Genomic DNA, 25,720 nt, shown 5'->3' with positions numbered 1-25,720 from the left:
GAAATAGAAAAATACGAGAAATTATTAACATCTATGCCAACGATAGAATGATCGCTATGGATCACTATGGACGTAAAAGTCTAAGGGAACTGTTAAAAACTTGAGAATAGAGAAACAAAATAGACCGACCGGTCTATTTGGTAACTTTGAGAGGAACTTAAGGCTGTTCACTATCAAATGCGACATATCAGCGACAGGTATAGACAAAAATTGTGAACTACGAAATCAAGAATGGTTGATGTTTTCGTCTAATTGCCAATGGCTCTTTTTCAATTTCCCATCTGGTATTATTATTTCCCTTGAAACAGAGATATCTGGATGGATTTTATTAATTTTATACAAGAAGTGCGCAGTTCGCTCATACAAATTTTCCCGAACATTGAAATAGTTTTTGACGTTTTTCAATTTTCCATTCGAAAGAATTCACTTGTTCCCGAGTTTCGGGCTCGATTTTGAAAGGGTCTTTTTTCGACGATTCTACAAATAGATTTTTGGCATGCATTAAATCCTCATCACATAAATTGAATGCCTGAGAAGAAACCGCGTCTGGTCCATAATCACCATTGTTTTCAATATGAAATTTCTTCGCGGAATGCTGAGGATTTTTTACTATTCGCGAATCACGAATTCGACGTTTTCTATTACCGACAATAGCATTGTTTTTAGATACGAAGGAATCTTTGAAATATACGATTCAGATCAATGTTTTGTGATCAATGACTCACATTACATACACTTACTACGATCTGATTTTTTTCCCCTTCAGGTAGAGGAGCACGCTTAAAGAATAATGCTCTATCCTATCAGTTACAAGAATAATTGAACCAATATTACGTTCTCTCTATATTATCTTTTAACTGATACATGCGTCACATTGTTTCACTGATATACTCATAACCTGAATAAGAAATAAGAGGGAAGAGAGTAATAAAGTTTTTTTCATAAAAATGAATAATCCATCAATTATCGAGGATTACTCTAGTTACGTTTCATTTTTATCGAGACGCTTGTTGAATAAACGCAAAATATGTTGTTATTTACTGAGTATGTGTATCTTCGTACGATAAATCGACTATATTTACTATCTTTTCTTTTTAAGATAAAAGAAAATCTATATATTCAACGTTAGATAAATATATATTGTTTAAACACTTTTGAAAGCTTATCTTTAATACATTCAGATTTATTTTTATGTGATTAAGGACATATGTATGTACACGATCATCTAAGTCGACAAATTTACAATTGGGCATGAACAGATCATTAAGTTGTAAAATAAAATCTTTACAATTGACTTTCATATATCACGCTGTTTATTTTGCTTGTCTTCTTATCGTACATTTGTTTCGTTGATATATACAGAGGTAGACCTAAATGCGAGAAAAATTCATATTTTTCTTACCATGAATAATTCATTTTTTAATTCATACTTTGATTAGATTAATGTTCATTACACATGTTTTATATTTCTATTTAAAAGTGTTTGAAAGAAATAATAGCTTTATTGTCAAAGATGTTATGACATCTTTAATGGATAAAGTTGAAAAATTTAAATTACTATGTGACGTAGACGTGAACATAGTGGTGGTAGGAGATAAGGGAATAATTCCCAATCATTTGTCTTACATGTTTTCTAGAAGAAGAAAGTTACTTTCATTTTGTCAACAGTCGAAACTTTGAATTCGTAGGATACGGTTCTAATATCAAAAGACCACTTAAATCCTTTTTTTTTTTTCTCTCTTTCAGATCGCTTGGAGAGATTATAGTGCAACTAATATAGTGTTGTAGTAGTAGAAAAATTTGTATTATAATCGATAATCATGGTGGTCGATAAATTAATAAACGTAAGTTGAATTTCATTTTTTTTTCAGATTAATTTTGAAATAAATCTTTCCTTTATATTATGCTAAATGATTATTTCAGGATACATCCAATTTTATTACAAAAGATAATATATTGAAGGGCATAGAAAAACCTGTATCCTTGGAATATACAAACATCGGAAAGTTGTTGTTGGATCGAATGAAGGCTAAACCCGACTTTGTCGGTCAGGTACATAAGAATTTCAAATAGCTAATAGTTCGGATATAGTAAAATGTCATCGTATTAACATCACGCGTACGCACACAATGTTTTTTTTATATTCATTAAATTACTCGCATGAAATATTATAAAGGGTGATCCATTTAAATAAAACCATCTAAATATCTCATCAAATTGCGATCATGTAAAAAATATTTTTTACGTAATATGAATGGTATCAAAGAATCAATAAGAATATTTTTTCTTGAAGATCATTTTTCTCGTATATATACATATATATATATATATTTTTTTTTTTTTTATTGCATATTTCAGCTGATTAAAAAATACGTTAGAACATATATGATAACTAAAGTTTTATGTAAAATTCATATCTAGCGAGATAGCAAAAAAATGAACTTTGAAAAAAGATATTCTTGTCGATCCTTCGATAAACATTGTTGACATTACGTTAACAACATAATGTTAACAACATTTTTGCGTCGTCACAATCTACTTACTTAAATGGATCACTCTGTATAGCATTGAAAAATGTATAAAAATGAGATAACTCAGGATAAAAGCGTATCATTCATTGAACTTGAATAATGTTACTGAAACAAAAACAGATTGATGTGATTACCGAGGAGACGTATACTTTTGCTGAAATGTTTGATCGTACTGTCAAATGTGCTCTATGGTTACGTCAGGAAGGAATCAAAGCTAATGACGTGGTCGCCGTTTGCAGTTCGAATATTATGGACAGTTTTACACCAATTTTTGCTAGTTTCAGTCTGGCAGCAATTTCTACTCCTTGGAACACTGAAATGGATATAAGTACATGCTCCTTCTCTTCAATTTTTTCAATCATTAGAAAAAGATAAGAAAAAAGGAAATAATCGAAATTACTAAATATCATTTTCAGGAGAGGCACGTTTTTTCATGAAATTATCCAATCCAAAAGTCGTTTTTACGGAAGAAAGCTTGGTTGACACATTAATCGAGGCAGCGAAACTCGAGAATCACGATATCAAGATTGTTGTCTTTGGTAAGACTTCGAATGCTATTCCTTTTTCGAAGGTACTTGAGGATCATAAGAAATCCGACGTGGATAATTTTGAATGTAGTCCAGTCGATAACGTTTACGATACAGCGATAATCGCTTACTCATCCGGTACGACTGGACTTCCTAAAGGAGTACAAATTTCCCATTACGCTTGTTTGTATCAAGCTGTCTTTGCCGAAAATACAAAAATTTGTAATATTCGATTATGGATGACACCGTACTTTTGGATCACTGGTATATTGTTAACGTTGAAATCCACGATTAATTATTACAAAAGGCTCCTTTATCCTAAATTCGAAGAGGAGATGATGTGTAAAATCATAGAAAAGTATAAGGTAATATCATAAAATATAATTCAATGTAAAATAATTAATCTGAATAATTAATATCGTGTCAGAAGATATTAGACGCTTTACATTTTCATGATCGTATCTATTGCAAAGGCCATCGAAGCTCCTTGTGATATGCAAACCTTTACCACAGAACTTAGAATACAGAGAAATCTGTTTATACTTTCTTTACTAATAGCAAAGAAATATTATGTGTTGACTATTTTCAGGGGTCCTATAATTAATGCTTACGTATATACATATACATATATATATATATACATATATCTTGAACGAAAAAATAAATAATTGAATTGACAGGTGACATGGCTGCTTCTATCACCTAGCATGGCGAATAGAATAATGAAATCAGGATATCTTAAAAAGTACGACTTATCTACCATTGAAAATATCTTTATAACTGGTGGTATATTTAACGCGGAAAGTCAAAGAACGCTTAAGGAATACTTGATTAATGCAACGATAACGCAACTGTACGGTAAGAGGAAAATAATAAATTCGACCTGTTTAGCCCTGTCTACAAAATGATCGTTTTAAGAGAATCTGTTTAATTAATAATCTGTTTAATTAAACAAATCATCAATAAAAATTTAATATTACATTATAATAATAATAATAATAATAATAATAATAATAATAATGATAATAATAATATTCTTTATCTGCGGTATTTGACGAAACATTTATTCTTACATGGTGGAATTTTAAAAAAAGATCTGCGAATAAGATAATAGTATCTCTGCGTTTCTCATTTTTTACAGACACACATAAAAGTAAAACTACGTTACTTACGTTACTTAACCCAAGATTTTGAAATGAAGTACGTTACAGGTCTCGAAAGTGTCGATAAAATTATTTTAATTTTCTTAGGATCGACGGAAATGTGTAATTCTATGACGGTTCAAAAGCCATATCACAAATTCGAGTCGATTGGTACGGTATCTAAGAACGTTCAAGTAAAGATCATCGATGTAGAAACCGGAAATACATTGGGTCCAAATAAGACTGGTGAACTTTTAGGAAAATCGCTAATAATGACCAAGGGTTATTATAATAATCCAGAGGCGACGAAAGAGGCGATCGATGCTGATGGTAAGAGAGAAAAAAAAGAAAAAAAAAAAAAAAAAAGCAAAAGAAAGAAAAATATGATGAATTAGAGAAACATGGCTGCTCGTTCTATCATTTAATCTAATTATTCGTTGTAAACGACAGGATGGTTTCATACCGGTGATCTCGCCTATTACGATGAGAAAGGCCAATTTTTCTTTGTTGATAGACTGAAAGAAATGATAAAGTACAGAGGTTATCAAGTTTCGCCTTGCGAGATTGAGAATCTCTTGCAAACTCATCCCGACGTCGTCGAGACTGCGGTTGTGGGTGTTCCTAATCTGCAGGACGATGAGCATCCCATCGCTTTTGTTATCAAAGTTCCCGGTTCGAAGGTATGATTGCATTTGAAGCTATTCGATAGAAAATTAAACAAGCCATTTGACAAATTCTAATTAACATATAAAAGGTAACCGAACGAGAACTTCAAGAATTGGTGGCGAAAAATATGACTGAACGTAATCATCTACGGGCGGGTGTGATATTTTTAGAAAAAATGCCTTATACACCCTCTGAAAAAATATCCAGAAGAGAGCTCAAAGCCATCGCTAAAAGACACTTATCTATACAATAATATCGTTATAATGTTTAACGTGAGATTGAATTTGGCGAAAATGACCTTAATTTTGCAAGGGCAGCAAAAAGGATAACTATATATTAAAATGCGTTCGTGTTCTTTTTTCTTTTTTTTTTTTTTTTTTTTTTTTTTTTTTTTTCAAGTACAAAGAACGCAAGAGAAACGGAATATGGGAGAAAAAAGGAATAAAGAATAAAGGAAGCGATCATCGATATCTTATAGTCAAATCTATGCTAATTTTCAGACGAATTACGCTACGTCATATTAACATAATGTAGTTTGTACTGGAATATTTACACTAACGATATTTATGCATTACATCAAGTTTTCTTTTTTTCTTCGTTGGCTCATTTATAACCTCGTGCAGCCACTTCTTTGAACATAGCTACCAAAGAGTCCATAATTTCTTCTCCCGTGGGAATGATTTGATTTGCCGGAAGTAAAAAACCGTATTTTCCGGTATCACGCAATTCATAGGTATAGGCGATTTCTTTGCGCAAACTTCCTTTGATCCAATCTACGCTACTTCCGGTAGCGACGTCTATAAATGACAAGAATAATGTTAAGATTAAATACAGAATGAAATACAAGAAAATGAAAAATTGAAAAAAATTTCTTCTCGCACTTACATATAGTTTCGGCAACATTTCCAGTACGATAAGAGGTTCCATACCTTTTAGCAAGCGCATTTATCGACTTTTTACCGACCGCCAGCTGTTATACAGAAAAGAAGAAAATGAGAAAATCGAAAAAGAAGAGAAGAGAAGAAAAGAAATAAACAATCGTCGGATTATATTATCTCTCTTTTTAATAATTGTGCTCAACAAAGAAAAAAGAAAGAAAAAGTTTTGTTACCAAGTCGTTGTAATTTTCAAGATGTTCCTTCGTGTGACCGTAAGGGAAGAGTAATAATTGCGAGTAACTATGAAAAGAGATGAACGCGAAGAACTTGTCAGATATCGATTGTAAGTATTGGGACAGACTCTTTGTTTCGATTTCCGAGAATGCGGAACTTCCGGCGTATGTCTCCGAGCAAGGATTTGAACTGGAGCCACCGGCTAAAAAAAAATGATAAGTTAAATGATTAAATATTCCTTCGTTTTCGTTCTTAGGAATTAAATTTCTTTTTATATTAACTGTTCCATCTGTATCCCCAGTTTCTGTTTGGATCGGAACCGTAGCAGAAGAACGAGTAAGGTTTGCGCGTTTTTCTCCACAAACGATTCTGCAAAACAAATTTAAAATGTATTAATAATTCAATCTAAATTCATTGCAATATCTTATATTACGATATAAATTGCACATGTAAATAACGTACCTTTGTATACGTGTAGGCATAACCATCGGGATTGACGCTCGGGAAGATATACCAGTCATGTGCTTTGGCAAGTGAACTAATTTCTGGATCAGCACTGTTCAACAAACGATCGATAATATACAAAACGGTGGCAGGTGATATCCACTCTCTCGCGTGAATTCCACCCTCAATTACTATGCCAGATTTGTTTCGGCCGAAACTCAATTTCACTCCTTTGATTTGACGACCCTCATAACTTGATCCACCTATAATGACCTTGACGTTGTCAGGATAATCTTCGGCGAGATCGTCCAAATGTGCGTAAATTTCATCGATCGTGTGATACGTGTTAAGGCTAAAGCCATCTAAACTGGCTAATTGTCCCTTCGGCATCTCGGAATCGATCAAGTCTTGAACGTTATCGATGAATTTCTTGTAGGTTGTACCAAGAACATTCATCAGATCGAAGAAATCTGCTAACTTGTTTGGTGCTACCATGATGTCCACAGTCATGTTCACCGTAGATGATGTTTTCCAAAGTGAGAACTATAGAGAGAAAAAAGGAAAGATATTATTTTCAAATATTGAAATCGAACTACAATTTTTACCGATCTATTTTAACGATCTAAAATTAACTTACGCCATCGTAATCCTCGATCTGATTAAGAATTTCCAATTGTGATTCCGTTGATGGAAGAACACTGAAGACTTGGTAATTTTCGAAGGACGCCTTTTGGGCTGCCACCAAGGCGACCAACGACAGAATAAGGAGTTTATACATGATTGAAAGTTCTGTGAAAAGAAAGAAAGAAAGAAAGAAAAAAAGTAAAGAAATGATAAGATTAATAACGTTGTTCGTGGATTTATACAAATTAGTTTTAAAGGAAGAATCATGAAACAATTCGTTTTTGTCTTACCCACTTTGAGAACTAATCAAGTCTGTGTCTGTTCGATAATCTGACCTGCTATTTAAACCAAGAGAAACACCTGCACACGGCACCAAGATATATATCGGTGATCATTCTTTTGTACTTCATTTAAAAAATTACATCGATCGATTTGTGGATCTTCTCTTATCATTCGCGCGGTTTCTAGAACGAATTATTTATCTAGTCGATTGGAACAATCGAGGAAGAATTATCCATAATCCAATTGATGGATGATTGTGATTTTTAAGGTCAACATAATAAAATTTCTTTCAATATCGATCAATACCATAAATTTAAGACTACGAAATCATAAGATTTTTCTTCCTTATTATTTACTTTAGTTTGACTTCACTTTTGATTAGATTTAAGCAAGAAGAGTATATATTCGTTCTTTTATTTCTTTTTCTTTCGTCATTCATTTTTCTCCCCTGTTTTCTTTTTTTTTTTTTTCTATCTTTTTTGTTACGAGAATAAAAAGACGAGAATAGAAAGAATAAAAAGAAAATGGAGTATGTATAGTTAGCCGAGTATGTATTTTCCGTCGTTAATATTGTTATCGGTCATTAAAAAAAAAAAAAACTCGTCGCATTGATGATCGATCGACTTTTTTTTCTTACAATGTCGTTAGTTAATTACTTTCTAATCTATTGAAAAGATTTCTATTTATTTTAAACGTGATTACTTATCACACACACAGATTGACGATTCTTCATGTGATTCTTCGGTTGGAGAAAATCTTAATTGGTAATGAAAATTTACCGAATAAAATAATTTCTTTGGAAGAATCAAATAAAACGGATTAATTAGAAATATTCAGGTCATGTTATTCTTGATAACGCATTTCGTGGATATATAACGACCGATATAAATCTATAAGATTATTACGAATAATTCAATCGGAAGAGTGGATGATACGATATTTTATTATACTTGCAAATAAATCAACGTATATTAAAATGAAATCTATTTATTATTAGATATACAAAGTATTTTAGTTCATTTTTTAATTAAATCCGTTTCTTAATTAAGGCCACTTATCTTACCACTCGATTTTATAATCAGAACAGCTCGATAATATTTTAACAGTCGACGATCGATGATGCCATTATTTACATTTTGCTTTTATACACATAATATTATTGTTGATATTCACATAATTTTTTGTTACTCATAATATATCATTGATAATATTATAAAAGTGATAAACTTAATAAATGCGATATTAAGTGTAAAAGAAAATTTATAAATAAAATTTCTTTTCGATTATATGTAAGAACGTTAAAGTGAATTAATTATGGTCGTGATCCGTATCCAAGATCCAATGCTTTTTGAAACATGCCGATCAAAGAATCCATCGTTTCCTCTCCCGTAGGAATGATTTGATTAGCTGGTAACAAAAAACCGTATCGGCCTTTATCACGAAGCTCGTACGTGTAAGTTATACGAGGACCAATCGCGGCACGAACCCAATCCATCGAACTACCAGCTGCTGGATCTATGAATAAATCAATGAGCAAAGTTTTTATATACTGCGATAGTATATGATTTTTGTTTTTTTTTAGATTCGTCCGTGGACGAACATACATTGTTTCATCTTGAGTCTCCTTCTACACGGTGGGTTTTTCCTTTTTATTAACGATTCATTAGTAAGACGGCTTTTTTTTTTTTCTTTTTTTTTTTTTTTTTTTTATTACATTACTTACGATCTTACACGATCGCAAAGGTACACGTTAATAATTAACTTTTTTGAAAAAATATTTTTCCTTTCGTGTTTTCGTTAAATAAAATGTTATAAGTTAACAGATTTCCATATTTTAAATTGCCATTTATATAGCTTGCACAAGTGTGACTAATTTAACATAAATTTTATACTCTTCTTAAGTTAATAAGGAATTTCAATACGGATATTTTTTATACGATCTTTTCTCTCTTTGTCTTCCGTTTTTTTTTTTTCTTTTTTTCTTTTTTTCCTTTTCTTTACACAGTACACGGATCAATCGTGCAAAATAAAGGATCCAATTGTAAGCACTTACAAATAACATCGACTACGTTTCCAACGGTGTAATCGATACCGTATCTCTTGGATAGAGCCTTGACGGAGAACTTTCCTATTTCCATAAGATCGTCGTAATTGTCGATTCTTTCGTTGCTATGACCGAACGGTATAAGCAACAATTGGCTGAAACTATGGAAGGCTAGATAAGCCGTCAATTTTTCCGGTATACTTTTCAGAAAACTTGACATCGACTTCGATTCGATTTCAGAGAATGCTTCGGGTCCTGGATATGTTTCAGCGCAGGGATTAGAACTTGTTCCTATTTCTATGCGATCAATTGGAAATAAAATAATATAAAGAAATAGTATAAAATTTTGTCTATGAATTCATTCGACGATTTATTATTTAAGATATACCTGCCCAATGAGATTCCCAATTTCGATTGAGATCGACGCCTTTACATCTCAGTGCGTATCGTTTCAAATTCTTCCTCCACAATCGATTCTAAAAAAAGAGATATCTCTGTCGTTTGTACTTCGCTCTTGGATTATTTTTTTCTTTTTCTTTTTAGCCTTTTCAAATTCGAAATCTTATCGCGCTCGGTGGTCATTTGATTAAACGTTACACCTTGATTTAGAATTTCATCGATTGTAAATATTTAATTGTAAATATTTGACGTAGTAGGCGTAAGAATGAGAGAGAAAAAAAGGAGAAATTTATTTCCTTCAAAGTGTACTTCGAATCGATTGACCTTCGAATTTTAATTAAATCTCGATTAAGAAATGCTTATCATTAAAACGATTACGTACGATCAAAGGAAAGAAAAGGCTTATTTGGTTATCGATCGATCGATCGATCGATCGATCAATCATTGGATACGATCGTACATAAGAGACAATCAATAGAGATTTTATCCAATATCTCTCGACGGGTTTTCTATTTTTTCCTTTCTCTTATTCTTTTCTTTCTTTTCTTCTTAATCTTTTAAGTCGAACGATTGCACTCATATCTTTTCGTTGATAAAAATGTGTAAGTTTGTTTAAGACTATTAATAAGGTTAAGAAAAAGATAATTGATTAATGAAATCGATAAAGATCGTGATACCGATTTACAATACGTTTATCTTTATCCGATCTTTTTATTCGTTTAATCGATAACAAGACCGAGATTTATTCTTACCGTAGTATGCGAATATTCGTAGCCATCTGGATTGAAAATTGGGAATATATACCAAATATAGGACTCCGCCAAAGTCCTAATAGCAGGATCTTCGTTGAATATCAATTCGTTTGCCACGTATGTAGTTGTGGCTACCGATATCCATTCCCTCGCGTGAATACCACTTTCCAAGAAGATCGACGTATTTTGATTAGGATTAAAACGAAGCATTAAACCTTTTATGGGCCTCCCAAGGGTACTGACTCCACCGTTCACAATTTTAACGATTTTAGAATGTTCCTGAGCGAGACTTTCCATCCATTGATATATCTACAATGAGACAAATACAAATTTTCATAAAAAAGAAAAACAGTAGAACGAGGAATTTATTTTTTAAGGACATTAGAAAGATTTTTGAAATTCCGAAAAAGAAGGAAAAGAAAAATTTTTCGCATAAAACGATAACTTTATGATCCTTTCAGAAATATACGTCGTTTTAATTTTCTCGAGATATTTGCTAATTTTTATAAAATTTTAATTGAATCAATCTAGGAAGGTTTTCAAGTTTAATCACGTTTTTTGTTATTATACAACGGAATAGTGAGAATTTCCGCTCAAAAAGGCAGGAATTCTCTAGCTTATTAAGAATATTTTTGAATAGCGTAAATTATATCTCTAATATAGATATTCTATCGAAACTTGAAATTTATATAAAAGTTGTAAAACAATATAACATAGCATAATTTGAAATTAAATTGACGATTTTATGATTACAAGGAACACGAATTATATCAAATCTTTCGTTATCTCAATTCGTCAGTTTCTTAGTTTTATTTTCACTTTCTTATATTTTTCAGATATAATTAATATAGGAAAGCTTAAGAAAAAGAAATATTCTTTGGACTTTTCAAAATCCTTCGTCCATTCGACTGAAATTATGATAAAAGATCAAATTTTACATATAGTTCTGCTATATAGTCTTTTATAACGTAATAATTACTATTTTTTTTTTTTTTTTTTTTTTTTTTTTTGAAGAGAAAAAATAAAGTTTTATATACATTTGCGATCGTGCTGTATAAACGATTAAACCTTTTATAGTAAAGTAAATTTGGAAAAAATCTCCCTAGTGGTTATCAAGAAAAATACTAGAAAGAAAATAATTTTTCATACCACGTCGAGCCTATAATAAGCTGTCCAATCAAAAGTGCCTCTCCCATCGACATTCGGATTCTCTTCGTCGATATAACGTTGAAGATCGTCCATCATTAACGTGGCGGACATTTTGTTACTGTTAACGATCTTTTCAAACTCATCGATCCTTTTTGGAGCAACGACGATTAACGAGGAATCATTCATCCTCGGTAAATTCCAAAAATTATAACCCTCGTCTTCTTGCATGTTCGTTAAGGCATTCAAATTATCGTAATTATCAACATGAACCTTGTAGAGTTTATGACCGTCGTAACGTACCTTTTCCGATGCAGAGATACTCGCGAGAAAAAGGAAAACGTATAATCGGTTCATCGTCGTTATCCTCATCGTCATAAATAGTTTTCAAAAAGATTTAATCGTTTGCTTTGAAAATCCTTCGATCTCAGTCAAATTCATTGATTGTCCGTATTACCGTTTGACTTCTTACATCTTAAATCTATCACTGTTCTCGTCTACGAAATCTACGAGAAAAAAGTGCGTTCTGGCGCGATTCAACGTGGAATGGAAAATCTTTCGTCGATTCCTCGAGTGGCTTTATATGTACTCCAGGACGACTCCTCTTCTCATAAGCACGATAGGAAAAAAAAGGAGAAGGAAAAAGAAAAAAGAAAGGAGAAAAAAACAGAGAGAGAGAGAGAGAAAAAAAAAAAAAAGAAGAGAAAAACAAGCAAGAAGAAGAGAAGAGCTATCGCATACGTGAGATACCTGTTAATTAAAAAGGAAGGGAAAAAACTTATATAGCGGCAGTCGACAATACTTTATATGCAGAATGTGTTATGAGAACAACGAGCTTGCGAGGCAAACGACGAAACGCGCATAGTCAAAGACCTCGGGTGGGTGCACTGCTCGAATATTATACCAATATAACTCGTCCGAGGTAGTTTTTCGTATTTATATTGATCTTGTTAATGCGTAATCCCTCTGTCAAATTTCACGATGATACATATCCGCTGTCTAATCGACTTCGATTTTTTTTGCCTCTTTTAATTTATTTCTTCGTATCCTTTAAACGTGATATTTTATTATAATAAATATTTTCCTTTAATTATAAAAATATAAAAATATAGTTTATACGTGAAATTGACTGGTCGATTAGAAATGCGAATGTTTGTTTTTTGAAATGATCAGTAATTTGCAAGTTAATTAACAAAGAATTCTTTAGAACGTCCTTCCTCATACTTGTTGAATATATTCCCTTATTAAGTCATCCTTATTTCCTATATTGTTGCATGTAAGTGTTTACATGCTAGAAAGCCAATTGATGAAATTATAACGTTAAGTATACCTCTTACGCTTTATGGAATATTCATTGTCTTCGTTATCTTATGCGATTATTGCTATGCGCATATTTCTTTTTTATTTCAAGCTTAGCGTGGAAAATATTTTAACGGAAACATTGAAATTCAAATAAAATTATAATAATAATATAGAAAATTTATTTACAAAAAAATATCAGCTTGTTTGTGATTATGTGTTAAGATATTATAAAAAATATTATGTGTTAAATATTTGAATTGAAATATTAGAGTATTTATGTGAAAAGATATGACATTTCACGTTTAAACCCCTTGAGTATGATTACTTGTTGTACATGATACGTCGATAATATAAATGTGCTTTGATACAACAGTGATCGATTATAAAGATTCAACTTATCGATCGAATAATTCCTTTCGTTAGCGACCGTAGATAATATTATCGACTTCATTGATAGGATCGGTAAGTTATCTTTAACTTATAGTTCAGTGCACGCTAATTGTTGCAGTTAATAATGAACTGGGACGTGTATGTACTTTGACGTTGACAAAACTTTTGTTACCGTCTCGCGTCATGTAAATTATTGTTTCCTTAGTCAAGCTGTGTCGAGCTAAACATAGAAAAGAAATAAATGCACATGTTGGAATAATGAAACATAAAAAATATTGTTTAACAATATAATTATATTTGACAAAAGGTTGAGACAAGAATATAAACGTAGAGATGCTTACGTCACAGATTTTCTATAAATTTTAATGAGTGACTAAAGTCATCAATAAGATACAGGGAGCATGCGATGATGAATGGTTAAAGAAGAGGCTTATGCGATGATGAATGTTTTTCTTTTTTTTCTTCTTTTTTTTTTACTATACAACTATTTTGTCATTTCATTTAGCTATCAAGTATGTATTAAATAACATTCGTGCTTTCTTCAAAAACGAAAAAGAAAAGGAAAAAGAAAAAAAAAAAAAGAGAAGGTCGGACCTTCTGATTTTTTTATTAATCCAAGCTACTTTATCTTAATCGTAGATCACAAGGTCTTTTAATCGATATCGTGATCATTAATAAAACAGAAGAACTATACTAGAATGTATACGTATTCGAGGTACGTTTCAGGAGTAACAGGGTCCTTGATTTATCACTGAATTACAATGGTATAAGTTAATGCAAAATCATATCGATATACCATAGAAAGATAATATATCTATTTTATCCGAATGATAAAAATTTATATTATTTACAAATATAGATATGAAAGTGATATATTAATATTGATTAAAATAGTATGCAGATTCGTGATATAGTATAATAACGTAGATTAATGAATAGAGAGATAAAAAGGATGAAAGAAAAGCAGAAGAAAGAATATTCAAAATAGAATTAGAAAGTATGCGCGTTTATCGATCCTCTTTATGTTCAAGGGTGCATCAAAAGGCAAAGGGGCCACGGGATGGTTCGCTGTAACTTTTATAAATTGACTCTTTTATTCGTCCTCTTAATACCGGATTATCGTTCTATTTTATTTCCGTTCTTTTCTATTTTTTCCTTTTTTTCCTTCTTTATTTTTTCTCCTCTTATTACTTAGATGCAATTAGAATACGAATGAATATTCCTTTTAATGCGTTTGTTAATGAAATGTATGTGTTATCGTATAATTTAAACAACTTATTACACAATATATTTATCTCTCTTGTTACGAAATAATACCGTGATCCTATGATAAATGTCATTTGAATATGAGTTCTCACGTTCGCAAATAAATTTATATAGTTCCCCATGAAAACGCAAATAAGATAAGGTATAAACTTTCTTTGCAAAAATTGTCACGAACAAAAGTGCAGTGAAATGGAGGCATGCGCATTTATCCGAAAGATATTAACTTTTGTCATGACGTAAAAATACCCATTGAAATCTAATTAGATTTTTATAAAAAAAAGAATGATTTAGTGTCAAAAATATGTTCAACTTCTTTATTATTAAGGAGAAAAAAGAAAGGAAAAGTAACTCATGGAAGAAATAATTGGACAAATAAAAAGTTAATCGTTCGTTTAGATTGGAATATCCGAATGGACAATTTTTGCACGCTCCTGACATTTTCGCTGATCCCTTCCCCGAGCTTCTCCCACTTTGCTTCGCGATGCGGCCTTCAACAACGACGAGTTCTCTCTCTCCTGTTTAGCGTGACGGAATCAGTCGTGGTTTATCAACCGAGCCGGTTAAATCTGAGAAAGCAAAGTGTAGATGGTTAAAAGCCGTGCGCATTCTTCTCCTTTTCCTCATTCGTTCGTAATTTCGATCTTATCCTTCTTATTATATCCGTCCTAAAGCTTATAATTTAGTTATTAATCATAACTAAACTACGACTCAATTGAAATCTTTTCAAATTCGACACGGACTATCTTTTCTTTCATCTATTTTTCATATTGATCGACAGATGAATTTTCGTTAAGTATTTCGACGTTTAACATTTATTTATTATTTATAATTCGATTAAGAAGGAACGAAAAAGAAAATAAAGAAAAAGTCGAAGATATTCCTATGAAGATAATCTTTTAATCGAAAAATATCAAAGAAGATACGGATCTAAGAGAGAGAAAAAGATCGCGATACGTTGAAAGATAGGAATTATTTCAAAAATGGCAGACAGGATATACCATCCGAATCGTGACCTGGCGCGAAATGCTTACTGTTCGAGTATGGAACAATACAGGCTGATGTATAACAAGTGAGTGAGAATAAGAGCTTTATTATATTCAACATTTCGTTTCTATAACGAAGGATCCCCCCGAATGGTGGGTGGTGAATATGATGGGTAGGGTCAAGGATGAGAGAGAATAAGGTACAAAAGAAGGGATGCCAGAGGAACTCGATCGAACTCGATGGCTCTTATGGATTTTAAAGGCGCATGCGCAATTCGATTCTAGGCCACGTCTCTTTGTTTCAAATTTTATAAATATGATTTATTGTCGATTTTTTCCCATTTTGCATTTCTATCAATACTTTTATTTATTTCCATTTGCGTAGAATTTTTTTCTCTTTTTTTCTTTTTTTCTTTTTTCTTTCTTTTTTTTTTTTCTTTTTTTTTTTTTTTCTTTTTCTAAAGAGGAAAGATAATAAGAGTATTAAGTCATTTGTATATAATGAATTTGCTATTATTCGATTTCAATTAAAAATCTTTGTTTTATATTCCATTAGATTACTTATAGAATCAATCAAATGTAAAGTCTTTGATCTTGGATAAAATAAAGAATAATTATTGTTTCGTCGTTACAATTTTTTGTGAAAATTATATGTAAAAGATAAGGTTTGTATCGTAGGAAAATAATTTGTATAATTCTTTTCTATTTAATCTCCATTTTCTCCCAAATATGGTATCTATGCAAATAGAAAGTTGTTATCGATCCAATGGATGCGACACTGTGGAGAAGAGAGTATCATCTATTCAAGTATCATAGATATACTGATTTATTTACATATGTTTATTATCGATAGATCGATCTTCCGTCATAAAGTTTCGAATAATTTCATTATGTTGGATTATATTTTAAATAAATGTATTTATTGAAGATATTTTTTTAGCTCTGTGAAAAATCCAGTCAAGTTCTGGAGCGAGATCGCGAACAAATTTTATTGGGAAACTCCGGCGACTGATGACAAATTTTTTTCATATAACTTCGACGTGTCCAAAGGCGAAATATTTATTAAATGGATGGAAGGCGCCAAAACCAATATCAGTTTCAACCTACTCGACAAGAACGTGAACGATGGCAAGGGCGACGAAATAGCATTTCATTGGTAAGATCATTGTCTCACGACATTTTCAAAGCCTATTCTCGATTTTTTGTAAATAGAAAAATCGACAAAAAGTTCATTGACCTCCTTCGTTAATATCTCTTGATAAATCGAATAAAAGAACTTCGATGATTCGAAATGTAAGGAAAAAGGAAAAGAATTTGTTGTTAGAAAAAATAATCGAAACACGTTAAGCTCGTTTACGGAAGCAAGAAAATAAGTAACGCGATGTCCAATATATTATATATATATATATATATATATCAAATGGGTAGACACGAACTTTATGGAAAACAAAAAGGTTCCCAATTATAACCGAGGAAAGATACATACTATATGTATATACCGATCGAATGTTCGAACGATGTCAAATGTGTGAATTCTTGTTTGTATTTATTTTCGTGCTTTATTGTCATGTAAAATATATTCGCCATTGTTAGATGCAAATCACTCGAATTTTCTACGAAGAGGAAGTTCTTCTTTTCTTTTTTTTTCTTTTCTTGCTAATACATTCCAACTGTTTTAACTTCGAACATTTCAACGTTAGAACGAAGATTAGATTGGAATTATGTGATTAAGAAAATAAATGTTACGCGCGTTCGGGTTAGTAAGTTTGAAAGAAAACGAAAAGAAAAACAATAAGGAAAACAAAAAGAAAAACAAAAAAATAATTCAATTCGAACTTTATCAGTTTGTTCGTTCTAACTTAACAAATTTCATGAAGCTAATAGATTCCAAGAGTATGGTACGATTATATAACATTGTATGATTATTATACAATCTGTTGATTTCACAACGTTGAAATCTTGTATCCTGTATCATAACTTTTTTTTCGGGACCCTATCTATTATTTTTTTCTCCCGAAGATTAGCATCCATCGAAAAGGATCATAAAAAATTCATGATCCCGACTTTAAATAAACTGATTAAGTCTTACGAACGTGACCTATTTTATTTTCTCAAATAATAAAATAGCACTCATATTATGACAATAAGATATATATTTCTATTTCTCATGATGTCTTTGTCATTGTTTTTCATTACGTACTTATTTATCAGACACGTTTAACGATAGTTTAAGATAAAACAAAAATAATGAAAAATCATCGGTACACAACATGGTTATTGTCGCTAATTGCAAAAATATATTTCTCGATCGAGCGAAGACAATGTTTCAATGTAATACATAATAGATTAACGATACGTGATATAACAACGTTCATTCAAAATACAACATCACGAAAGCTTCAGATAGTAGTAAGGACGAATATTACAAAAAAAAAAAAAAAAAAAAAAAAAAAAAAAAAGAAAAAAAAGGAAAAAGAAAAAAAAAGGCAATAATACAATTTTAATTGGATTTGTTTAAATTTTAAGAAGACATCCACGCTTTCTCACTTATATCCTCTTTCTTAAATAAAAGAAATTTACCTAATATATGTTATATGACATATGTATAATAGATAATTGCAATTCAAATTCATGATATCTTTGTGATCTTATCAAATTAACAATTACGAATGATAATATTACGGTTTAACATTCCTAATCTTTTCAAATGTATATCAATTTAAAGGTATTGTTAGATAATAATTTGTCATTTAAGATTTTCTCAAATCTTTGATCGACAATGTCAAATTCATTGGCTTCTTTACAATTTTTAGTCAGAATATATATTATTTTGATAATACTACTTACATGCTTGCGTAATCTATGACGTGGTCGAAAGTAAAATATATGTATTATAACAATCGAATGAACTACTTCGACGATGAATAAGTAAAAATGACCAAATGACATAAATTTATATATATTCGATAGATAGAAATAATGTTTACCGTTAAAGTCTTACAGTGAAAAATTAAGTTCGTACGTTCCTATTACTGAGCCGATTTTTAAATATGTTTATAACGAGTCAACTTGATCTTTGACTTTATTACATCAATATGACGAAACTGAATTCATTAGAGCAGAACTATCGATAAATATTAATGAAATTATTGATTAGATTAATAATAAGTTAATAATTATTTATTTATTTTTCTTCTCCTTTTTTTTTCTTTTTTTTTTTTTTTTTTTTTTTTTTTTTGGTATTTTTGCACTTCATTTCTTTTTTTCTTTTTTTTTTTTTCTTTTTTTGTTACTTATATGTTATATTATCGCAGGGAAGGTAACGATCCGAACGACCATTCGAAAATATCCTATAGAAAGTTGCTATCAAAGGTATGCAAATTTGCAAACGTTCTGAGGTCGAAGGGAGTGACAAAAGGAGACAGAGTGGTCATTTATATGCCAATGATTCTCGAGCTTCCTATCGCGATGTTGGCTTGCACAAGAATCGGTGCGATTCACTGCGTAGTCGTGAGTAACTCGATCGATCTTAAATAAATAATAGGAATTTATCCGAATTGTCATAGTCACAAGTTGATCCTTAAGCTTTCCCTTGAACGAACTCATTAAGATGATTAGTTCGCAGGATACTCGTCCGATGCCTTGGCAGAACGTGTATTAGATGCCAAAGCGAAGATTCTCATAACTGTTAATCTAGCCAAGAGGGGAGAGAAGTTATTGTTTCCTAAATATATATGCGACAGTGCTATGGAAAAAGTTGCATCGCATGGTCATAATGTCGAGACATGCATAGTAGTTTCTCATTCGACCAGATTGACCAACAAACGTCCTAGTTTGGACGAAAATGGCAGTAAGCAGTAATTCTTTCATTTTCTTTCGAATGAATATATATTTATTTATCGATTACTTCAAACAAAAAAAAAACAAAAAAGAAAAAAAAAAAAAAAGGCACAACGAAGAAATTAATTTTTCGTTTAATTGAAAGCTGGATCCTGGAATGCCGAACGTGACTGTTGTTGGCACGTAGAAATGGAGAAAGTGGAAAGTAAATGCGAGCCAGTGTGGATGGACGCGGAAGATCCACTTTTCATTCTCTATACCAGGTAGTAAATAGATGTTTACTTTTATTATCGGATCATACCAATGAAGATAACTGATTTAACGTTTATGATCATTATATAGCGGTTCTACTGGTAAACCAAAAGGAGTCCTTCATACAATGGCAGGTTACATGATTTACGCGGCAACAACGTTCAAATATGTTTTTGATTATCATCCTGGAGATATCTATTGGTGTACCGCAGATATCGGTTGGATTACTGGTCACACTTACGTCGTTTATGGCCCACTGGCTAATGGTGCGACCTCGGTCCTAGTGAGTAAAAGCATACAACTCTTAACGTTTCAAGCGATTAAGAATCTTATTTAAGTTGTAACGTTTAACGAACAGTTCGAAGGTACACCGTTCTATCCCGAAAACGATCGATACTGGGTGATCGTAGACAAGTACAAGGTCACTCAATTTTATACGTCTCCAACCGCGATCAGATCGCTCATAAAGTTTGGGGACGAGTTCGTAAAGAAGCATAATTTGTCAAGTTTGAAGGTAAACTATAATATACCTATATAATCTAACGTTTTCTGATACACTTAACGTTATCAACATGTATCAATGTTTTTAATCCTGACGTATTAGATAACATTGATAAAATTTAAAATATCTATCCAGTTGCGAGAGAGATAAAAGCGAACTTTTTTGCAGGTTCTCGGCTCGGTCGGCGAGCCGATTAATTCCGAAGCTTGGTTGTGGTTATACAACTTGGTTGGTCATGGCAAGTGTAGTATCGTCGATACATTCTGGCAAACGGAAACTGGTGGTCACGTCATCACACCACTACCAGGTGCGACCCCAATGAAGCCAGGATCAGCGGTACGCTTGAAAATGTTCATTGATTTTAATTAAAACACTTAAAAACGCTAAATTGAAAAATAGACAGAGATCATTTCTAAAATTGCACAATCGCGTTTGCGACAGAGCTTTCCCTTCTTTGGAGTACTACCGGAATTATTGGATGAAGATGGTCATGTGATCGAGGGCGAAGGAGAAGGATATCTCGTTTTTCGACAACCTTGGCCAGGCATGATGAGAAGTCTCTTTGGGAATCATCAACGTTTTCAAAGTACCTACTTCGATAGATTTCACGGATATTATTGCACGGGCGATGGTAAGTCAATACGGGTCGGTTGTTTCAAAATTAATATCAAGCAATATTATCAAACGGTTATTTGGCGAGGGGATTCCTGAAATTGAACCCGGCGTATTTTGCATCCTTTCCAAGTTCTTCCTCGATTCTAATGATCTGATTGTATTTGGCTGTTCTTTCGCTTCTACACGGTGCTCCTCCCTTAAATTGACCAGCGGACAAGCCTACGGCTAGATCAGCTACGAAATTGTCCTCCGTTTCGCATTGGCCAGCCGCGATGACGTATCCCCAACCATTGATTCTTGCCATTCTGGCACAATTGATTACCTCGGTGACCGTACCGATTTGTGACATTCTTAAAACAAGACAATTAGCCATCTGTCGTTCTACCGCTTCCTCGATTCTTTCTATATTCATGGCTGTTAAATCGTCCGAGACCACTTGGATTTCTTGATCGGCCAAAGTCAACCAGCCCTCCCAATCTTCCTGATCGAAGGGATCTTCGATCGAGACGATCGATGGATACTCGGTAAGATAATCTACATATTGTTCCTTCAATGCTTCGGCTTCCATATAATCTTCGGGATCAGATTCTTCAGTTTTGAAGGCTAAATCGTAACCTCCTACGAAGAGAATGAAATAAATGAATAAAGAAAATAATAGAAATAAATTTAAAGTAAATACGTTCATCGAGATTAACCTTCTTTATAAAATGCACTGGCCGCCATATCTAATGCGATCTTTATCTTTCCTTCGTATCCAGCATCCTTTATCGATTCGTCTATAAGAGTCAGAGCATCCTTGTCGTCTTCGAGAAGTGGCGCGAAAGCACCATCGTCGCAAACAGAAAGCGGCAATTGTACTTCTTGGCTTTCAGCAATTTTCCTCTCCAAAACGCGATAGACCTCGTTACCCATCTTCATAGCGTCGACAAAACTTTCAGCTCCTATCGGTAGGATCATAAATTTTTCACAGGGTATACTATTACCGGCGAGTCTACCACCGCTGATCATGTTGAAACATGGTACCGGCAAATACAGATCACTATTCTCTGCTAATTCAGCGATGTACCTATAAAATCATTTTGATTATATAAAGTCAAATATTGATAAGAAAAATTCTTACCTATAAATCGGAAGACCTTTCTTTGCTGCACCAGCTTTGCAGCATGACAAAGAGACTCCCAAAGTTGAATTAGAACCTAATTTTGATTTATTCTCAGTACCATCTAATCTGTTTAAAAAACTATCAATCTCCATTTGTTGACAAACTTCTAATTTCGATTTTAATAATTGCGGTGCTATCACGTTGTTGATTATGTCGACGGCCTTAAAGACCGAGCGACCATGATAAGCAGCCTCATTTCCATCTCTGATTTCTTGTGCTTGGTTTGGATTTATTACCAATGTACTAGGTACAGACGATCTGAACAGACCAATGTCCGTAATCAGATCGACCTCTAAAGTAGGATCTCCTCTTGAGTCGAATATCTGACGAGCCTTCACCTTCTGAATCGGCATCTTATTTTTATTCTTAACCTTCGAATCCTCACGCCTTTAAATAATTATCGATCGTTATGGTACGAGCACAGTGCATCAGACACTTTTGATAATTTTCGCAATTGATCTGAATGAAATTTGAATTTTTTGGAATGATCACATGTTATCAATTAAATGCATTTCTTTTTTTTTTTTTTTTTTTTTTTTTTTTTTTTTTTTTTTTTGTTGTAATTTAAAGAGAAAACGCGTTGGATCGATTGGCAGGTTCCGTTAACAATTGACTGTCAAAATGAGTTTGTTCTAATTGCTTAGAAAACGCGAAGTTTATCGTAATTCGAATTCTATTGAGTACTTTGATTTTTTCTCATAGGTGCCAGACGAGACGCAGATGGTTATCTATGGGTAATTGGCCGTATCGATGACATGTTGAATGTTTCTGGGCATCTCATGTCTACGGCAGAAGTAGAAAGTGTTTTAACAAGTCATTCGTCGATTGCCGAAGCCGCCGTAGTTAGCAAAAATCATCCTGTGAAAGGTCAATGTCTTTATTGTTTTATTACACCTAATGAAGGTATCAAATTTGAAAAGAAATTACAGGACGAAATTAAGCAAAGAGGTGAGTTCCTCGTAATATTCTTATCGTAATATCATTCTTCCTTCTTCTTCTCTTTCATTTCTTTTTTCCTTTTTCCATCACTAACACCATACAAATTATTCTCCATATTATTTATTATGTATATACATTTAATTTATCATTTGATTTTTTTCATACCATATTCCTATATATATATATATACATATGTAAGTAATGATAGAACGCACATTCTTTAAACAGTGCGAGAAAAGATTGGACCTTTCGCCCAACCGGATGTTATTCAACATGCACCTGGCTTGCCAAAGACGAGATCAGGTAAAATTATGAGGCGTATATTAAGGAAGATCGCGGCTGGTGACAGAAACGTCGGTGACATATCAACTCTCGCCGACGAGACCATCGTTGATCTTCTTTTCCAACTTAGACCACAAGTCTAAACGAACCAAAAATTATATATATAATATATATATATAATAAGCTTTTCTGTTTATCTGCTGTTTTTCAGTCGTGGCAACGAATATATATATATAATATGTGTGTGTATATATATGATATATTATATAGTCTTTAGTAAGCTTTTTTTGCCTGCTGTTTTTCAATCGTGGCAACGAAGACTATATAATATATATATATATATATCAATTATATATTCATTGCCACGATTGAAAAACAGCAGACAAACAAATAAAGCTTACTAAAAATATTTATGAAAGCTTATACAAAAAATATTGTTGAAGCTTATAAAACATTTTTACAATTCTTCGTTTATCCTTTTTTTTTGTTATTATAGCTGAACTATTATTATTGTATTATATTATTACTTTTATTATTATTATTATTATCGGACTTCAGGTATAGATATATATATTGTACTATCTCGACGATTGGAATTTATTCTCAAAAAATAATGTTTTGTTCTCTCTTTTAATTTAAAAAGAAAGTAAAAACGATCATTGTTATTTTCGGATGGTATTTTTCTACTATTATTATTATATCCTAAGTATATAGATATTTTTATCGAACATCGTTATTATTATTATTATTATTATTATTATCATTGTCGTTATTATTATTGATTTTCGTTATTAATATTCTAATTTATTAAGAAGATTTAAAGGAATCTCCACGTAGTATTCTTTTCACATCTTATATTAAAATGTTGTGCTCTTTAAAAAAGAAAGTCTTCTCTCGCACATTTAATAAAACAGTCCGTTGAAAGTTTAACTTTTTATTACTTACTGAAACCAAATAGAAATATGGTTGTCATAGATATGATTCTTTCTTCAGCAATAAAAAATACACTAGAGAAAAAAGAATCAACGACAACAATAACATATATAAAATGTCGTAAAAAAGTATTTAAACGTCGTTTTAACAGAATTTATCGAAGTATCGATAAAGTCGATCCGCTTCTCTTTTGTGCTTTACGATTGAGAAAAAAAATAAATGAAGAAAATTTTATAGCGAGCCAGCGATTATATTGAATCGATAGAATGCCTATCTACTCGATTGAAAGAACGGAAATGTACAACGATGAGATATAGTAATCGATCGATAATTCATTCGACGCTTATTACTTTTATGAAGAACGCAAATAGAAAGAAAACAGATTATTTATATATATATATATATATATATATATATATATATATGTGTGTGTGTGTGTGTGTATATATATAATATGTAGACCTCGTAATGATAACCATAATTTTTAAGCCTCTTACAATAATTTATCAATAAACAAAAGTCATAATAAGAAAGAATAAAAATTTATTAGTTTTTAATCGGTAATAAATTATAATAATAGTAACAATTGCCAAACATTTCTTTTTCGGTAAAAAAAGCAAGATAATCTTGACTTTTTGAAATGGAACCATTATATTTCTCCTTTTTTTTTTTACAATAAAATATAGTACAGTAAAACAAATTCAATGAATACACACAATGTTATTTTAAGTTTACATTACTATTCAAAATAAACAATTTAAAATTTTATGACACATAATTCTCCGTTATTGAATGAATTCATCAGAATCTTAAACAATAAACAAACGTAATAATATACTAGCTAAAGTAGATATTCAGATTATATTTCAACTCCGCAACTCGTTTTATAAATTATTATGTGTAGCATCAATTATATTGCAATGTTTTACATCCATAGAACGTGTTAGATTGTAACTCGTAAACATACGGAAGAATTAAATAATCAATTAAAATATCTTTTGTAACACCAACCATTAATATTTACATTTAGTCAATTATCGTTATTGTAATTTATTGGCAGTTAGAAGCTATCAAATTTCTATTTTTTTGTCAGATTATTGTTAATCATAGTTATCGTTACGAGGAATATTTTGTATATATGTATATATGTGTGTATATATATATATATATATATATATATATCCACATTTACATATACACACTTGTGCGAATATATGCGCGCTATCGCAAATTAAGAAAGAAGAACTATTCAAATGTTTGTCGTAATAAAAGCGTCCGTGATACGTGATGCCTGTATTTATGTACGTTAGAAAACAAAGTGAAAGCGATCTTAGGCTAAAAAAAAATAATAATGCCTCGTGTTCCTTCGAGGCGTGTCCGATACATATCATTTTTTGCGGAACAAAATCAACTTTAGGTGTGATAATTAAAATACATGTACTAATGTAATGTATATATCGTAATAATCGAAGAGAGAACATAAAAGAAAGAGAGAGAGAGAGAGAGAGAGAATGAGTATCTCCTTTTCGAAAGAAAATATATTTAGAAAGTCTGAAGTGTTACTTTAGTTAATAATTTAATAAAT

The 25,720-nt window shown here is 31.7% G+C and overlaps 5 protein-coding genes across 8 annotated transcripts; 2 read left to right on the top strand and 3 right to left on the bottom strand.

Moving 5' to 3' along the window:
* Positions 1-1,573: 1,573 nt before the first annotated feature.
* Positions 1,574-8,603, top strand: LOC124954289 (4-coumarate--CoA ligase 1-like). 2 transcript variants are annotated; one of them, XR_007102507.1, is made up of 9 exons: positions 1,574-1,844; positions 1,924-2,052; positions 2,652-2,859; positions 2,948-3,423; positions 3,739-3,916; positions 4,309-4,530; positions 4,651-4,880; positions 4,955-7,433; positions 8,046-8,603. XR_007102507.1 is itself a non-coding variant. In XM_047507007.1 (8 exons), exons 1-8 carry the CDS (start codon positions 1,821-1,823, stop codon positions 5,117-5,119), a joined length of 1,632 nt encoding a protein of 543 aa, XP_047362963.1. In that variant the 5' UTR covers positions 1,574-1,820; the 3' UTR covers positions 5,120-8,603. The 2 variants fall into 2 exon arrangements, 1 of the variants encoding a protein (XP_047362963.1); XM_047507007.1 differs by having other exon boundaries at positions 4,955-8,603.
* On the bottom strand, positions 5,333-7,495 carry LOC124954292 (zinc carboxypeptidase-like). 2 transcript variants are annotated; one of them, XM_047507011.1, is made up of 7 exons: positions 7,337-7,495; positions 7,060-7,211; positions 6,441-6,965; positions 6,260-6,347; positions 5,978-6,180; positions 5,752-5,836; positions 5,333-5,663 (listed from the first exon to the last, which is right to left on the bottom strand). In XM_047507011.1, the coding sequence occupies exons 2-7, from the start codon at positions 7,198-7,200 to the stop codon at positions 5,470-5,472; spliced, it is 1,236 nt and encodes a 411-aa protein (XP_047362967.1). In that variant the 5' UTR covers positions 7,201-7,211; positions 7,337-7,495; the 3' UTR covers positions 5,333-5,469. The 2 variants fall into 2 exon arrangements, with proteins under 2 accessions (XP_047362967.1, XP_047362968.1); XM_047507012.1 differs by having other exon boundaries at positions 7,341-7,452.
* LOC124954291 (zinc carboxypeptidase-like) lies at positions 7,883-12,264 on the bottom strand. Its single transcript, XM_047507010.1, has 5 exons — positions 11,673-12,264; positions 10,524-10,832; positions 9,761-9,848; positions 9,382-9,669; positions 7,883-8,843 (listed from the first exon to the last, which is right to left on the bottom strand). Exons 1-5 carry the CDS (start codon positions 12,045-12,047, stop codon positions 8,641-8,643), a joined length of 1,263 nt encoding a protein of 420 aa, XP_047362966.1. The 5' UTR covers positions 12,048-12,264; the 3' UTR covers positions 7,883-8,640.
* A 2,886-nt stretch (positions 12,265-15,150) lies between these two features.
* On the top strand, positions 15,151-25,332 carry LOC124954287 (acetyl-coenzyme A synthetase). 2 transcript variants are annotated; one of them, XR_007102506.1, is made up of 11 exons: positions 15,151-15,696; positions 16,551-16,766; positions 18,925-19,120; positions 19,229-19,460; positions 19,596-19,713; positions 19,793-19,985; positions 20,061-20,216; positions 20,373-20,540; positions 20,646-20,835; positions 21,030-21,343; positions 22,684-22,822. XR_007102506.1 is itself a non-coding variant. In XM_047507004.1 (11 exons), exons 1-11 carry the CDS (start codon positions 15,608-15,610, stop codon positions 23,343-23,345), a joined length of 2,001 nt encoding a protein of 666 aa, XP_047362960.1. In that variant the 5' UTR covers positions 15,153-15,607; the 3' UTR covers positions 23,346-25,332. The 2 variants fall into 2 exon arrangements, 1 of the variants encoding a protein (XP_047362960.1); XM_047507004.1 differs by lacking the exon at positions 21,030-21,343 and adding an exon at positions 23,149-25,332 and having other exon boundaries at positions 15,153-15,696; positions 22,684-22,929.
* On the bottom strand, positions 21,444-23,499 carry LOC124954294 (enolase-like). Its single transcript, XM_047507014.1, has 2 exons — positions 21,940-23,499; positions 21,444-21,885 (listed from the first exon to the last, which is right to left on the bottom strand). The coding sequence occupies exons 1-2, from the start codon at positions 22,332-22,334 to the stop codon at positions 21,510-21,512; spliced, it is 771 nt and encodes a 256-aa protein (XP_047362970.1). The 5' UTR covers positions 22,335-23,499; the 3' UTR covers positions 21,444-21,509.
* Positions 25,333-25,720: the final 388 nt, after the last annotated feature.

The sequence above is a fragment of the Vespa velutina genome, chromosome 15, assembly GCF_912470025.1.
Source record: "Vespa velutina chromosome 15, iVesVel2.1, whole genome shotgun sequence".
Classification (NCBI taxonomy): domain Eukaryota; kingdom Metazoa; phylum Arthropoda; class Insecta; order Hymenoptera; family Vespidae; genus Vespa; species Vespa velutina.
This window is presented reverse-complemented; position numbering and strand designations above follow the sequence as displayed.